The sequence below is a fragment of the Haliotis rubra genome, unplaced genomic scaffold (assembly GCF_003918875.1).
Source record: "Haliotis rubra isolate DU_JTF1 unplaced genomic scaffold, ASM391887v1 Scf846, whole genome shotgun sequence".
In the NCBI taxonomy this organism is placed as follows: domain Eukaryota; kingdom Metazoa; phylum Mollusca; class Gastropoda; order Lepetellida; family Haliotidae; genus Haliotis; species Haliotis rubra.
This window is the reverse complement of record NW_025767575.1, coordinates 301,819-319,840: the sequence shown is the minus strand read 5'-3', so window position 1 is coordinate 319,840 and position 18,022 is coordinate 301,819. Positions and strand designations below refer to the sequence as shown.

General features: G+C 41.6%; 1 protein-coding gene across 1 annotated transcript; it reads right to left on the bottom strand.

Moving 5' to 3' along the window:
* Positions 1-1,014: 1,014 nt before the first annotated feature.
* Positions 1,015-2,545, bottom strand: LOC124262592 (neuropeptide SIFamide receptor-like). The gene has a single exon (XM_046697090.1). It carries the CDS (start codon positions 2,511-2,513, stop codon positions 1,404-1,406), a length of 1,110 nt encoding a protein of 369 aa, XP_046553046.1. The 5' UTR covers positions 2,514-2,545; the 3' UTR covers positions 1,015-1,403.
* Between the last annotated feature and the right edge of the window lie 15,477 nt (positions 2,546-18,022).

The window sequence follows — 18,022 nt, the reverse complement described above, 5'->3', positions numbered from 1 at the left end:
TCATCGGGTCAATGTATCTGTGACACATCAGTTCTGTGATGTCGTCTACACATCATCGGGTCAATGTATCTGTGACACCTCAGTTTTGTGATCTTGCCTACACATCATCGGGTCAATGTATCTGTGACATCAGTTCTGTGATGTCGTCTACACATCATCGGGTCAATGTATCTGTGACACATCAGTTCTGTGATGTCGTCTACACATCATCGGGTCAATGTATCTGTGACACCTCAGTTTTGTGATCTTGCCTACACATCATCGGGTCAATGTATCTGTGACACCTCAGTTCGGTGATGTTGTCTACACATCATCGGGTCAATGTATCTGTGAAACATCAGTTTTGTGATGTTGTCTACACATCATCGGGTCAATGTATCTGTGACACCTCAGTTTTGTGGTGTTAATTTCGACACAACGTGTGATCACTGTGACTAGGACATTCCTCTCCTGCTTTGTCTACACATCGTCAAGTCAATGTAACTGGGACACCTCCTCAGGTCTGTGGTATTATTTGTCTATAAATCATCCTATCGGTGTGCTGGAGACAGACTCCTGTCAGCCTGGAGAACGTGGGGATACACCATGACGAGCCTCACACACCACGTCTAGCACACATCTACAACTCTATAGGGTAAGCCTATGAAGATATCTGTTTTCACGGCGATTCATTTGCTTGCAAAAAACAGTGCTGTTATGTTTGGCTAAAAACATGTTACATAACAAATGCCCAATATGTATTTAAATACGGCAAATGTTTTTTATATGAATGGACTCATAAATTAAGCCTCCTATTCATACTTGATCGCTTTTTCTTTTTCACTTTGTACGTTTTGTATGTTTGTACATCTGTATGTCTGTATGTTTGTATTCCTGCCTTGCATGAAGATTTCCAATCGCACCAGTCAAGATTGACATCTGTATGTTTCTATAATCTTCCGCCTTCAGCAAACTGCCTGCCCTGTACCCCCACGTGGCGGTTTGAGTCCATCTGTTAGCACCAGCTGGCGTACATCTGATAGTCTCCATAAGACTGTGACAATACAGTGAGTTCACCTTCAAACAGTGTTTGCAGAATCTAAATGATTAGTCCTGATCTACATTTCAGAATGACAGTTGAAAGATGTTTATATTTCTTATGATTGTGGAGGGTTTTATCTCATGCATATGTTGATATCAGGGAGGTACAGTAAAATCCCATCACTTTTGGAAAACCAGCATCCTGGGGTTACAGTTGGGAACGGCGTTCGTCTGTATTCAGCGACATTCTCGTTATTTGTCAGTTTGGTTCAATCAGGTTTCACTGTATGTGACTGGAGCGTTGACCTCTGCAGACATAGGGGTACATTAGGGGCAACGCCCTACAGCTTGGGGTCAAATGCTCATTGGGAGTTCATCCTCTCTCACCGTCGATGACCTCTTGGTGTAGGTAATGTAGATGCTGCCGCGTCGCTGACCGAAAACCGCCTTGACGAAATGCAACCGGAACTGCCTAGCCGCGAAGAAGTACAAGAAGAAGTTGATGGCATGGTTGGAGTCTGCGAACATGGAGGTGAGCACGTCCACAAGACGATGTCGCACCTGCTCCAAGGGGGATTGAGGGGATCGCCTGTGATGATGAGCATGACGGCACAGCGAGGGATGGTCAGTATGACAAACACGATGGTCACACTGATCAGCATGATGGTTATTTGCATGTCATGGTTACCAGAAATCCGCTGTGGTTTGAAGGAGACGTCTCTCTCTACTGTCAGCTGTCGGCGAAGTTTTGACGACTTCTGAATATTGTGGACGATGAGCAAGTTGAAGATGATGAGCACGCTGCAGGGGATGAAGGCGTAGGCAGACGCACTGATCCAGTACCACGTGTCCATGGTGAAGTGGCTGTAGTCGGGGGAGTAGCTGCAGCCATGGACAGCGTTGACCATTGTCCAGAAAATATGCAGATGTAATACAGAAAGAAGGCAAAATAGGACGGCGGTGAGAACCAGAGCGCGACGCAAAGTCCAGATGCTGGCTACTTTCATAGGATATCTGACAGCCATGAAACGTTCTGTCGCCATGGCAACCAGTAACCAATTGGAGAAAGCAGCAGTGACAAGTCCAAAGAAGCACATGAACCTGCAGCCAGGAGTTGAGAACGCATGAGGCTGGTGCAGCAGTTCCATGAATACTGTCTTGAGTATGAGAGCAGTGTTGTCTACAGTCGCTAACACGGCCACGTAAAATGTCGCTGACTTCAGCCGTGACATTCTCAGGATGGTCACTATGCTCGCTAGGTTGCCAGGGAAACCAAGTACCAGTATAAACCACATGTAATATCTTTCCACATTGTCGATAACAGTTAGGGTATACGTATATTCTTCGTTTGACGTCACTGGTGTGGTTTGTGATGTCATGTTGACGTCACTGTACACAGATTTGACTTCCCAACCCAGGCGGCTGTCAACTTGCGTTGTCAATAAGCTGACGTTGGAGAAGTGGGGGCCTCCTGTTGTATTATTCGTGGCCATCTCTAGGATCAGATAAGTGTTGGTTGGTTTAGCCCATCTGAAACAGAATGAGGATAACTATAATATAAATAAACTCAGAACAAAATATGGTTGTGTTATATATTTCGTTCGTGTCCCTGTTTTTCTCACTCAGATAGTACCAGCACTGAGCGTAATCTGGTTTTCATTCCTCGTAAAGTGAACAACTATTGATACATCTGAAATACTTTCCTGATGAGTAACTCGCCCATTTGTGTATATATTTGTTTGGCGGGTAGTTATGTATTTTGAAATAAGATTAGTCATCTATGTCAATCTGTGATTTAATAGTTGTCCATTCATTATATAATTCCACCTTTCGCCTTTAACACCCAGTGGAATCTTGGTAATGGAGACTGGTTAGCCCCTGGCGTTCACGTCATATATCCATATCTTGTCGTAAGAGGCGACTAACGGGATCGGGTGGTCAGGCCCGCTGACTTGGTTGACACAAGTCATCGTATCCCAATTGCGTAGATCGATGGTCATGCTGTTGATCAGTGGATTGTCTGGTCCAGACTCGATTATTTACAGACCGACGCCATACAGCTGGAATATTGCTGAGGGCGGCGTTAAACAAGAAACACACAAACACACATCGATATCAGTCATTAGAGAAGGACTAACAAACACCTTCAGATTTACAAATTATAGACTATTTAACGTCTTAATATCGCCTTCAAATAATAGCTAGAAATGTTCGGTGCTCTGGGATGACACAGGGGCACTATACAGTATAATACATATCAGAATATCAAATTGTTAATGTATCTCAGCAGTAAACAACTCTCACTAAAATGGAAATATATTTATAGATGCAAATTAATATGAAGAGAGAGACCTGGAATGCATCCAAACTCTTTTATCCATTGTACACTTATCCTCTCTCTGTTGGAGACGTGTGCTGTCCCTACGGTTTGGGTTAATCGTTTCCTCTGCTGGGAACACATCCACTCACTTATAATCTCAGCCCCAATCACCCGATCCCTAGCTAGAGTTGTGGTCCGTGTGTTCTCGTGTTGTTGCCTTTAAGAAGTCGTAGGTGTTGCCGGGCACAGCTGGATGCCTTTAAAAGAAACCGATGGATACTCAATTATGGTTGGTTGACAGTGTCCAATCTCTGAGTGAATGACGCCATGCCAGAGTCACTGAGGACGTCTTCCAGCTTGACGTGGTGGCACGGTGGCATACCTATCATCACTCAAAATACCATGCATTAGCTTTCCCAATCCATCAAAGACGTTTTTAGTGACCGCTGTGCATACAAGGAGGACCGGGACACTAGGGCAACCTGTAACTGCTATTTGTTTACGAATAGTAGTAATAGTAGTAGTAGTAGTAGTAGTAGTAGTAGTAGTAGTAGTAGTAGTAGTAGTAGTAGCAGCAGCAGCAGTAGTAGTAGTAGTAGTAGTAGTAGTAGTAGTAGTAGTAGTTGTTGTTGTTTATTAAAGTGTCACACGCACAACATTTACAGTAAAATACAGAATCTCATAATTCAGTTTAAAGGCAGTGCGTCCAGCCATTACGAGACACTATAAATACATTATAAGTACATTAATGGTACACACATGATAGAATAGAATATGGAAGGTAGACATTTAGGCAGATTGTAGATAAGACACACTGATAACAACAACAACTCCTCGATGAAACAACATCAGAGAAAGAAAAAGAATAACAGGGTATTCTTAAAATAATCAGGATAAAATAAGTCCATAAATGAAAATGCATAAATTAGATATACAATGTATATATAGGATTAACATTATTCTGCCATTTGCCGTCTCTTAAACATTTTATAAAGTTCATTTGCTAATTCTTTTTGTAAAACATCGGAATTCATCATATAAAACAATTTATCCTCATCACAAAGGTGATTAAAGTTACCGGTGCTTTCTGCAGCTGCCTTAAAAAGGTTAAATCTAATGTCGTTTTAAAAGTACATTGGATCAAAAAGTGAAACTCATCTTCAATAAATATGTACAAGCATTTCTACAATATTTACATAACCTCTCTTCAAGTGGTATAGAAGGCTTGGTATATCTACCCGTTTCAACATACAATGGTAAAATTCCACACCTAAACACACGCTAAAATACGACGATGGTCTCAAAAGATAACATTTTTTACATAAACTTCTACAGCATGGGCGACCATAAACTTTCTGTAAGTTCGATAACGACAGATACACCCCACCTGGCAAATACAGACATAATACATCGTCATCACTAGTCATTAATAACGACAGATACACACCACCTGGCAAATACAGATACATAATACATCGTCATCATTACTAGTCATTAATAACGACAGATACACCCCACCTGGCAAATACAGACACAATACATCGTCATCACTAGTCATTAATAACGACATAACAGACATCACTAGATACACACCACCTGGCAAATACAGACATAATACATCGTCATCACTAGTCATTAATAACGACAGATACACACCACCTGGCAAATACAGACATAATACATCGTCATCACTAGTCATTCATAACGACAGATACACCCCACCTGGCAAATACAGACATAATACATCGTCATCACTAGTCATTAATAACGACAGATACACACCACCTGGCAAATACAGACACAATACATCGTCATCACTAGTCATTAATAACGACAGATACACACCACCTGGCAAATACAGACACAATACATATCACTACATTAATAATCATCACTAGTCATTCATAACGACAGATACACACCACCTGGCAAATACAGACACAATACATCGTCATAACTAGTCATTAATAACGACAGATACACACCACCTGGCAAATACAGACATAATACATCGTCATCACTAGTCATTCATAACGACAGATACACCCACCTGGCAAATACAGACATAATACATCGTCATCACTAGTCATTAATAACGACAGATACACACCGACTGGCAAATACAGACATAATACATCGTCATCACTAGTCATTAATAACGACAGATACACCCCACCTGGCAAATACAGACATAATACATCGTCATCACTAGTCATTAATAACGACAGATACACACCACCTGGCAAATACAGACATAATACATCGTCATCACTAGTCATTAATAACGACAGATACACCCACCTGGCAAATACAGACATAATACATCGTCATCACTAGTCATTCATAACGACAGATACACCCCGCCTGGCAAATACAGACAAATAAATACAGACATAATACATCGTCATCACTAGTCATTAATAACGACAGATACACACCCACCTGGCAAATACAGACACAATACATCGTCATCACTAGTCATTAATAACGACAGATACACACCACAGACATAATACATCTGGCAAATACAGACATAATACATCGTCATCACTAGTCATTCATAACGACAGATACACCCCACCTGGCAAATACAGACACAATACATCGTCATCACTAGTCATTAATAACGACAGATACACACCACCTGGCAAATACAGACATAATACATCGTCATCACTAGTCATTAATAACGACAGATACACCCCGCCTGGCAAATACAGACATAATACATCGTCATCACTAGTCATTAATAACGACAGATACACCCCGCCTGGCAAATACAGACATAATACATCGTCATCACTAGTCATTATCACTAGTCATTCATAACGACAGATACACACCACCTGGCAAATACAGACATAATGCATCGTCATCACTAGTCATTAATAACGACAGATACACACCACCTGGCAAATACAGACACAATACATCGTCATCACTAGTCATTAATAACGACAGATACACACCACATGGCAAATACAGACATAATACATCGTCATCACTAGTCATTAATAACGACAGATACACACCACCTGGCAAATACAGACACAATACATCGTCATAACTAGTCATTAATAACGACAGATACACACCACATGGCAAATACAGACATAATACATCGTCATCACTAGTCATTAATAACGACAGATACACACCACCTGGCAAATACAGACATAATACATCGTCATCACTAGTCATTAATAACGACAGATACACACCACCTGGCAAATACAGACACAATACATCGTCATAACTAGTCATTAATAACGACAGATACACACCCACCTGGCAAATACAGACATAATACATCGTCATCACTAGTCATTAATAACGACAGATACACACCAATACCTGGCAAATTCACACACAGACACAATACATCATCGTCATCACTAGTCATTAATAATAATACACACCACCTGGCACAGATACATCCATCCTAGTCATTAATAACGACAGATGGCAAATACAGACATAATACATCGTCATCACTAGTCATTAATAACGACAGATACACCCACCTGGCAAATACAGACACAATACATCGTCATCACTAGTCATTAATAACGACAGATACACACCACCTGGCAAATACAGACATAATACATCGTCATCACTAGTCATTAATAACGACAGATACACACCTAGTCATTAATAACGACAGATACAAAAATACAGACATAATACATCGTCATCACTAGTCATTACACCCACATAACGACAGACACACATCGTCATCCTAGCAACATATGACAGATACACCCTGGCAAATACAGACATACATCGTCATCACTAGTCATTAATAACAGACAGATATTAATAACACACCCCGCCTGGGCAAATACAGACAATAATGCATCGTCATCACTAGTCATTCACATAACGACAGATACACACCACCTGGCAAATACAGACATATGACATACATCGTCAATATCACTGAGTCATTAATAACGACAGATACACACCACCTGGCAAATACAGACACATATACATCGTCATCACTAGTCATTACCGAGCATGAAGGAATAATCATTCAAAAGTTGAATCTTGTTTCAATGTCTTCTTGTTGAGATTGTTGGCTGCCCGCCACGTGGAGACAAGCAAACATCAATATACATGATACAAATCTATGGAATCTTTTTTGTTAACAACACAAGAATACAAGGCTAAAATAACAACTTCTTCTGGTGTGTTTGAACGTCTCTGTTAAAGGCAGATTTCTTATGAATATTAAAGGGGTTTGTCCCTTTTCTTTGGCAACAATGCAATAGCAACCCGCTAAGTTTTATTCTATACAGAACCAACTTCTACGGCGTTGCCAACATAAGCAAACAATAGATGTTCGTAATTATAGATGTGCATTTGTGGGTCTGACAACACAGACAAATACATTGGAACGTCACCTCATCAGTCTCGCTACCGAATAATTCCCACTGGACGTAAAGCGCACGATAGCAGTTAAAATTATATGAATGCAACACATATATCCAGTGATGGCGCTAGGTGTTTCGTTAAAAGTGAAACCTCCACTCTCACCATCTAATAGTGAGGTTTGTTGCCTACCGCCACAGAGTAGTAGTCCCGTTATACAACCTGAAAACAATACGGTCGTAACCGGACAATACCTGCCATAACCGGACAATACCTGCCATTTAATTACTTATTAATCAGATCATCATAGATTCATAATAGCACTTTACTGATGTAGTTAAACTCACAGTGCCTGCACCATAAGGTGGTGACTGGCCTATGCTCATAGCATCAAGTAAATTTGGGGAATTTCACATGATGAAAACATTCAAATATATTCAAATTTCGATTCCATTTGATATATTTACGATACAGAATTTCCAGATCATTGTTGATTTATATTTATAGAGAGTATATACCACGGCTGTTCATGTTCACATATACCACGGCAGTTCATGTTCCCATATACCACGGCAGTTCATGTTCTCGTATACCACGGTAGGTCATGTTCTCGTATACAACAGCAGTTCATGTTCCCATATACCACATCAGTTCATGTTCTCATATACCGCGGTAAGTCGTGTTCCCATATACAACGGCAGTTCATGTTCTCGTATACCACGACAGTTCGTGTTCTCATATGCCACGGCACGTCATGTTTTCATATACAACGGCAGTTCATGTTCCCATATACCATGGTAGCTCGTGTTCGCATATACCACGGCAGTTTATGTACTCATATACCACGGCAGTTCATGTTCCACGGCAGGTTCATGTTCGCATATACCACGGCAGTTCATGTACTCATATACAACGGCAGTTCATGTTCGCATATACCACGGCAGTTCATGTTCTCATATACTACGGCAGTTCATGTTCCCATATACTACGGCAGTTCATGTTCTCATATACCACGGCAGTTCATATTCCCATATACCACGGCAGTTCATGTTCCCATATACCACGGCAGTTCATGTTCGCATATACCACGGCAGTTCATGTTCTCATATACCACGGCAGTTCATGTTCTCATATACCACGGCAGTTCATGTTCCCATGTACCACGGCAGTTCATGTTCGCATATACCACAGCAGTTCATGTTCTCATATACCACATCAGTTCATGTTCTCATATACCACGGTAGGTCATGTTCCCATACACCACGGCAGTTCATGTTCTCGTATACCGAGGCAGTTCATGTTCTCGTATACCACGGCATGTCATGTTTCCATATACCACGGCAGTTCATGTTCACATATACCACGGCAGTTCATGATCTCATATACCACGGCAGTTCATGTTCTCATATACAACGGCAGTTCAAGTTCGCATATAAGACGGCAATTCATTTTCCCATATACTACGGCAGTTCATTTTCCCATATACTACGGCAGTTCATGTTCTAATATACCACATCAGTTCATGTTCTCATATACCACGGCAGTTCATGTTCACATATACCACGGCAGTTCATGTTCACATATACCACGGCATTTCATGTTCACATATACCACGGCAGTTCATGTTCACATATACCACGGCAGTCCATGTTCTCATATACCACGGCATTTCATGTTCACATATACCACGGCAGTTCATGTTCACATATACCACGGCAGTTCATGTTCACATATACCACGGCAGTCCATGTTCACATATACCACGGCAGTCCATGTTCTCATATACCACGGTAGTTCATGTACTCATATACAACGGCGGTTCATGTTCGCATATAACACGGCAGTTCATTTTCCCATATACTACGGCAGTTCATTTTCCCATATACTACGGCAGTTCATGTTTTCATATATCACGGCACTTCATGTTCTCATATACAACGGCAGTTCATGTTCTAATATACCACATCAGTTCATGTTCTCATATACCACGGTAGGTCATGTTCTCATATACCACGGCAGTTCATGTTCTCATATACCACGGTAGGTCATGTTCTCATATACCACGGCAGGTCATGTTCCCATATACCACGGCAGTTCATGTTCTCATATACCACGGCAGTTCATGTTCTCATATACCACGGCAGTTCATGTTCTCCTATACCACGGTAGGTCATGTTCTCATATACCACGGCAGTTCATGTTCTCATATATCACAGCAGTTCATGTTCCCATATGCCACGACAGTTCATGTTCTCATATACCACGGCAGTTCATGTCCTCATATACCAGCGTAGGTTATGTTTTCATATACCACGGTAGGTCATGTTCACATATACCACGGCAGTTCATGTTCTCATATACCACGGCAGTTCATGTTCGCATATACCAGTCCTCCTGAGAGGGTACGTAAGTCCCACAATTTTCCAAGTCAATTTGGACCTACAAAAATATTTTAATCGTGGAATAATTGTTGTTTTAAATAATGGCTAAAGTTCACTACAATCACCAGTGGCTGAAGGCATGGTGTAAATCCAGCTAGGGTCCATGTAGGTAGCCAAAGTACTGTAAGTCCCTATGGTCCCTAGCATGGTGATCAGCCTTCAGTTGCTGGCGATATATATCCCATTTTTACATTGTATTGTCCAAAAATAGTTTTCTACTTTTAAAGATATATGCTAGCTAGTTTTAACACATTTTGTGATAATCTAGTGGTTTTACTGTCCTTCGTTGACAGGGTTTTATATATTATCTGTATGTATTATGAATTTAGAACTAGTTTTAGTCACTATATGGCTGAAATATTGCCAATGTGACTTTAAATTTTAACTCACTCACTCGCATATACCACGGCAGTTCATGTTCCCATAAACCACGGCAGTTCATGTTCTCGTATACCGCGGCAGTTCATGTTCTCGTATACCAAGGCAGTTCATGTTCTTGTATACCACGGCAGTTCATGTTCTCGTATACCACGGCAGTTCATGTTCTCGTATACCACGGCAGTTCATGTTCTCGTATACCACGGTAGTTCATGTTCTCATTTACAACGGCAGTTCATGTTCTCGTATACCACGGCAGTTCATGTTCTCGTATACCACGGCAGTTCATGTTCTCGTATACCACGGCAGTTCATGTTCTTGTATACCACGGCAGTTCATGTTCTCATATGTATACCACGGCAGTTCATGTTCTCGTATACCACGGCAGTTCATGTTCTCGTAAACCACGGTAGTTCATGTTCCTCATTTACAACGGCAGTTCATGTTCCCATATACCACCGCAGTTCATGTTCCCATATACCACGGCAGTTCATGTTCTCATATACCACGATAGGTCATGTTCTCGTATACCACGGCAGTTCATGTTCTCGTATACCACGGCAGTTCATGTTCTCGTATACCACGGTAGTTCATGTTCTCATTTACAACGGCAGTTCATGTTCTCGTATACCACGGCAGTTCATGTTCTCGTATACCACGGCAGCCCAGCTTCCCATATTCCGCGGCATATACCACAACGTCAGTGCAGTAACGAATCAACTAATAAAGTATTTACGTTGCGTTTCACAAATCACGTGCCAATAAGAATTCTCCTAAGCTGTCTGTTTTGAATGTATTTTAAGACGCTTTTAGGAACACACAAACTTCACAACACCTCAAATTTTAGCGCTGATTCTCTTTGCTAGAGTTTCATCACACGTCCTGGACATTCTTAGTTCCTTTTTCGAGCTGGTTCCACGGTCTCCAGGGTGCCATTAAACACGATACTAGGTTACACACAATAAATGATGCAAGGATCACGCATCAGCTCAAACACAGCCAGTCACCTCAACAGCTGATACCTAAACTGCAGTCAAAAGGCGATCAGCTAAAATCTGAATCATCGAACAATGGTTGGACAACATTTTTGCATTTTATTTAATGTTCAGTTATATATATCTCTGGTACTTCATGATTAAAACGTGTAATGTGATTTATACTACTATAGAATACAGCAGAAGAATTATGAATACAAAGCCAATCTTGCCATCTTCTGTGCCGAGTTTCTTAAATCAACAGAACAGGACATATACAGTACAACCAGAAATTATTGAGAATTTAAGAATGTAATTCTTTTCTTTTTTTCACTCATTACTCACGTATTAAATGTGAATATTAGCAGAACATAACTCCAGATTCAAAGACAGGTGAACAGTTAGTATTTTGTCAAGTCACCATGGGCAGCAATGCAGGCTTCAATGCGGCGGGGCATACTACTGATCAAAGAAGTTAGAAAGTCGTGGTCCATACTGTCCCAATATCGGACCACCTCTTCTTTCATTTCAGCAATATTTGTCAAATTTTTCTTATTGACACTTTTGGGTCGTTGTCCTGCTGGAAAATAATTTTTTTACCATAGAACACGTGAGCAGATGGAAGTAAATGTCCCTCGAGAATATCTGCGTACCGCTCACTGTTCATATTACCTTCAAATACACAGAGAGGCGTTGTCCCTAACACAGATATGCCACCACACACGTTAAATTTCGGACTGTACTTTGGGCGCTGATACAAAGGTTTTTCAGTTTGTTTGGTGCAGAATTTCAGTGTATTAGGAAACAGCCACACAGAACTTTCATCTGAGAATTTCACATTGTCCCAGTTAAAATTTCTATGCTGTAAGCACCAGTTCAACATTCGCTCCTTTTGTTCAGGTTTCATGATCGGTGATGGAATTCCTCGACTTTTCTGCCAACCCATTGCATGCAGCTCAGTTCTAATTGTCTCCTTACAGACAGCCACAGTACCTCTATCAATCATATCCAGCCTTACGTTTTCTAAACTCCTTCGTTTGTTTTTAGAAACAAGAATACCAAGCCGAGTCCTGTCACCGACAGTCAATTTTCTGGGCCTACCTGCGCCTCCCTGGTGCTCAATGCCATATCCATTTGCAATATTTTTCAAAACACGATAAACAGTGGACAAAGGGATGCCTGTTCTACTTGAAATCACTTTACCTGATCTGATGTCATTGTTATAATACTCTAAAATCAACTTCCTCTTCTCTAAATCATCCATACTGAGGATCACTGAAAATGTCGTCTGCTAGCAAGTAAACAGAGTTTGATAACTCTTCACAAACTAATGAAAAAAGGATTAACGGAGTTGTCTCTCTTGAATGAAACCAAGCACTTGATAGCTGGTCAAGGTTGTTTATACTAGAAATTCAATTAAACATATTCCTAAAATTCTCAATAATTTCTGGTCATTCTATAACAGGTAATGTTGAATAGTTGAGACATGTACATAGAGAATTTTGAATAACTGCATGTGCATAAATAGGGACTGAGATTAAGGAATGCATTATGTTGAATAGTTTTATCAAATGAAGTCAGTATTGCGATTAAGACAAAGATAATGTCATATCATGGAGTTGGTTCTAATATGGACGAATGAAATTAGATTTTCAGATCAGGAGGAGAACGTGTGGATTACCTTTTTCCCAAACGTGTGGCCAGTCAGCAGGGCCCAGAGAGCAAGTGATCGGAACATGGACACAGTATTAACATTATTCTTCCTCATTCTTCCGTGACATCAAGAAATGACAATTGTAACGTCCAGATTCCCAGAAACCGGTCATAGAGCACAGACGACCACCTGAGTTGAAAGAATCACACTGCCTACCAACAGAACGTGGAATCGATTAAAGATTTGTCTGCTTGCCTTAGTCTACGATTAACGGTGAGAAGTCACCAGCCTACCTGACTGAGTCCATCCATATCAACCTTCAAATCACTGAGATCAGAAAGGGACGAAATCTCGGTAATAACAGACATTAAAACAAGTTCTGCACAGCTAGCTTTTACAGAGACGGGTGTTCACCAACAGAACTATCTCCACTCTGAGCTGAATGGTATGGACAGTATCGATTGTTTCCGTTGACTTCCAAACCGCCGTAGGTCTTTAGGTAGGCTACGGAGGCTGGCGCGCCGCTGAGGAACTTCATCTTTGTATGATCAATGTCGTACACTTTAGTTTTATTTTCCTTAACAGATTTAAATAAATAAATGCAGAAAAGTGGATTTTGGTAATGCTGGCATATTGATGCTGGTTGGGCTTACCCTCAGCTCAAGGCCGTTGACCTTTCTACAAATTCAACTTGTAACAGCTACAATAGTACTTGGTCTTCCTAAATACTCACCGGGAATTGGTTGTATCAGGAAACAAGATGAGAGATACTCTCAGATAGACGTAAAACGAAATCCCTGACCTTTATATTAAATTGTCGACAACTTATGTCCAGAATACAATGTGAACGTTCTTTCATACTTGTTAACTGTCTTGTAAAGGTTTATAATCTATAAGGTGGGATAAGGGTCACGACCAAATTGATCACATGGGTCGGTAACTGCCTTTGAGGAAGTGACATATGGTAATCCGGGAAACACGGTGAGTGTAGCGGCACTGCTGCCAAAAGTCCGACACGAGTGTTGTCTCCTCCAGCTCCGTGTAGACGATACCAATGGCTACCTTACTTATGTATTTGCATCCTGTATATTAACATGTTTCTCCTATATCTCGCTATATACGAGGGACCGGTCATTTGAAGTTCTCGGGAGAGAGGGCCAGGCCCAGTATACTATGTTTCGTCTCAACCGCCTCCGGACAATCAAACCTAAGACACTCCCGAATATATATGTACCCACCCTGATTATTTTTGTACCGCCAGTTTGACAGATGTTTATAGACTTTAGGGCAAATGATTCATGAAATGGCCAGTCCCTGGATACAGTCCCTGGATACAGTCCCTGGATACAGTCCCAGTGATATGCTGACACCAACACTAGGTGTTACACCAGCTAACATATAAATATATCAGAGTCGGGCGTCTATGGATACATAGAGTTCACTGACATGAACGCTATGCAGTACCTCCATAGGCCGCAATGGTGGAAATCCTTTGTCGCACTTTCACGCACTCGTTACGATTTTTGCGCTCGAAAAACTTATATGAATTACTTCTTTGTACTTATACCTACACGTGCGCCCTATTTTCGTTATCAAAATATACAAAAATATATATTTACAAGCCATCAAACATCTCAGTCGATCGCTCACATATGAGCGGGGACATTTTGAATCCTATGGTACAAATGAAATTTTAGATAATCGATTTGTGAACTCGATAATTATTTAATTCCTAAATTCTAATAAGTCTTATTAGTAAACTGTGTTTTGTAGGCAAATATTCAGGAGTAGTACAGAGACACCCATGGAACTGTGAAGGTGACAGCAATAATCTAATATTATATGAAGCATTGAAAACTCAACAGCAATTCCTTTGAAAACAGCTGTTGAAAAAGCAGGGGTGGTCAGTCAGTCTAGATTGGAAACGAAAATCTCCTTACAATCGTTTTAATTGCCTAAATTGTATGAACATGTGTTGTCAACAAGCAACGAGGTATGGAACACGTGTGTTACTATTTTTGGGAGGGATATCCCCTTCGCGTCACAGGTCACGTGATTCAAAACTCAGTCGTAACGAGTGCGCGAAAGTGCGACAAAGGATTTCCACCATTGCGGCCTATGGAGGTACTGCATAGCGTTCATGTCAGTGACCGCTATGTATCCATAGACGCCCGACTCTGATATATTTATAAGCATGACCTATATATATAAGATATAATCATGCTTATAAATATATCAGAGTCGGGCACCTATGTATGTATCTTAGCTAGTGTTACACACAGCTGAGTCTCCTGGTCAGCCTTATTATTCATACATGTATATGCGGAGGAGTGGTCAGGCCAAATAACCTATCACTGTACAACACCCCTGGGCATATACAACTGCCTATCTATATGACGATCAATTATCGAGGCTATTTATTTAATTCTCTGTGGCCTGATTATGTTAGTGGCATTCTGACAACACCGTGAACACCAACTGTCTATCCGACAGGTCATCCTCCCACTGCCGGGGCGGGACAACCACGTGGGGGGGACTCCTCCCGGGAGGGCTAACTCACTGACCGAAACCTCCAGGAGAAAGTCAGAGTCCAAGGTGTTAGTTGTGGACTTGTTCTACTTCTATGTTCTATATTTTCATTACTGTTACAAGCTGTCAGACTGACGTGCATTGCCGTGGGGATTCCTCAGTAAGTTCCTCGCTGTTTCCGACACAAGGGACCAACCCGTGAAGGTCCGGGTCAGAATGAACCTTCAGTAACCCTTACTTGTCGTAGGAGGCGACTAACTGGATCGGGTGGTCAGGCTCGCTGACTTGGTTGACCCATGTCATCGGTTCCCAATTGCGCAGATCGATGCTCATGCTGTTGATCACTGGATTGTCTGATCCAGACTCGATTATTTACAGACCGTCGCCATATAGCTGGAATATTGCTGAGTGCGGCGTAAAACTCACTCATTCACTCACTCACAAGGGACCCGTGAAGATCAGGGTTAAAACTGATATTCAGTAACCCATGTTTATCCATCGTCGATAATCTCCAGGGTATACGTTCCGATATATCTCCACTAGTACCCTGGATGCAACCGTAACACGAACACGGACAATGTAATAACTACACGTATCAAGAACCGTAACACGAACAATGGAAGCCTAATTTTTACACGTATCAAGAACCGTAACAAACAACTGGACGTTTCTTAGATGTCACTTTACAATTATACCATTTGACCTCGTTATACCAACACACAACCAAGCTGATTATCCGGCAGTTCATGTCAAAGTTCAGCAATACACTGCACGCTATAAACGAGGTTCCCTCCGGCCTCGTCCATCGATCACAAGTCAGGCGAGCTTAATCTCAATTCCAATTGGGTAAAAAAGTATTTATTCAACAGTTAGAGAAAGTGTGATCACTTTGGGAAACGTGGTAAGGGATGTTATGATAGCCAAACACGTGGTAAGGGATGTTATGATAGCCAATACACGTTTCCTACATCAACATTGAGTCATCGTGTGTCAAAGTAATCTTAGGGATTCGTTTAACCAGGTTACTGTCTGTCAGATGTAGGAGATTGCCACTCATATCTGTCAGATGATGCTTCAGAGTAGAGGCTTAGGGAACAAAGGTGACAAAACACACACACCAACTTTTATCGTTACATTTTGAATGGAGTGTTCTTCTCTGGTTATTACAGCCTCCCTAGTAGGGGCCTGAGGGTGACATGGGGGGGAGGAGAGAGATAGAACTTGTACAGATTACTGTACCACAGGCCTAGATATACGCCACTCAGTGTGACTCCAGTCATAGTTACTACACTCTAACACAGACCAAGTACGACCAAAGCTATAACACCCAAACGCAGGCTGAGTACGACCTAGCTAGGGGCCTGAGGGTGAGGGGGAATGACGACCTAGCTAGGTGAGGGGTGAGGGGGAGTACGATCTAGCTAGGGGCCTGAGGGGGAAGGGGGGATCGGGGAGTACGGGAGCCTTATGAACTTCTTAAGCCCATTCTTAACACATCAAAGTTAAGTTCTTAGGGATACTAACGTTTCGAGAATAAGGGCCCAGAGCTACTACTCTCTAACTCAGACTAAGTACGGTCAGACTGACTGACTGACTGAGTTTGGTTTTACGCCGCTTTTAGCAATATTCCAGCAATATCACGGCGGGGGACACCAGAAATGGGCTTAACACATTGTGCAGTACGGTCAGAACTACTACTCTCTAACACAGACCAAGTACGACCAAAGTTTACGAATGCACGCTGGAAAATTACCAATCTCCTCTTGCCAGGCGTCTGACTGTTAGTCTGAGCACTAAATCACGGCTTGCAGCTCGTTACAACCAAACAGGTATAACAAATGACCGTCTCCGTACAGGCAGACCTCGAGTCACCACTGTAGCCCAAGATCGTTACACCCGGGTACTACATTTGCCTGATGGTACTGCCACGGGTGAGAGCACAGCTGCCAGCGTGCCTGGACTTCGGAGGATATCCGGTCAAACTGTACGGAACACGTTGAGAGAGACTGGACTGAGAGCCAGGAGATCCGACGTCGGGACCATGCTACGTGGTCACCATCGCGCTCAACGTCTCTGTTATCTAATATTATCCACTTGGTTGTATAGACATTACCTTCTTCTAACCTGATGTAAAAATTCATTTCTTAAAGTATATTTGTGGACGAGATATACATGTTTGAAAATGCAACCTTTTCGCAACAGATTTCTGGGTTATGCGTTTCCTTTTTGGAATAGTATGTTTACGTAAAAGTGAGAGAACATTAGGCGCTGCACGTCCGTCATTCAAATATATAATTCAAAACAAGTATAGTCCCTTTGGCTTAAAGCG

Coding starts and splice junctions, on each gene's coding strand:
- LOC124262592 (XM_046697090.1), bottom strand. CDS start 2,513: ATGGCCACGAATAATACAACAGGAGGCCCCCACTTCTCCAACGTCAGC.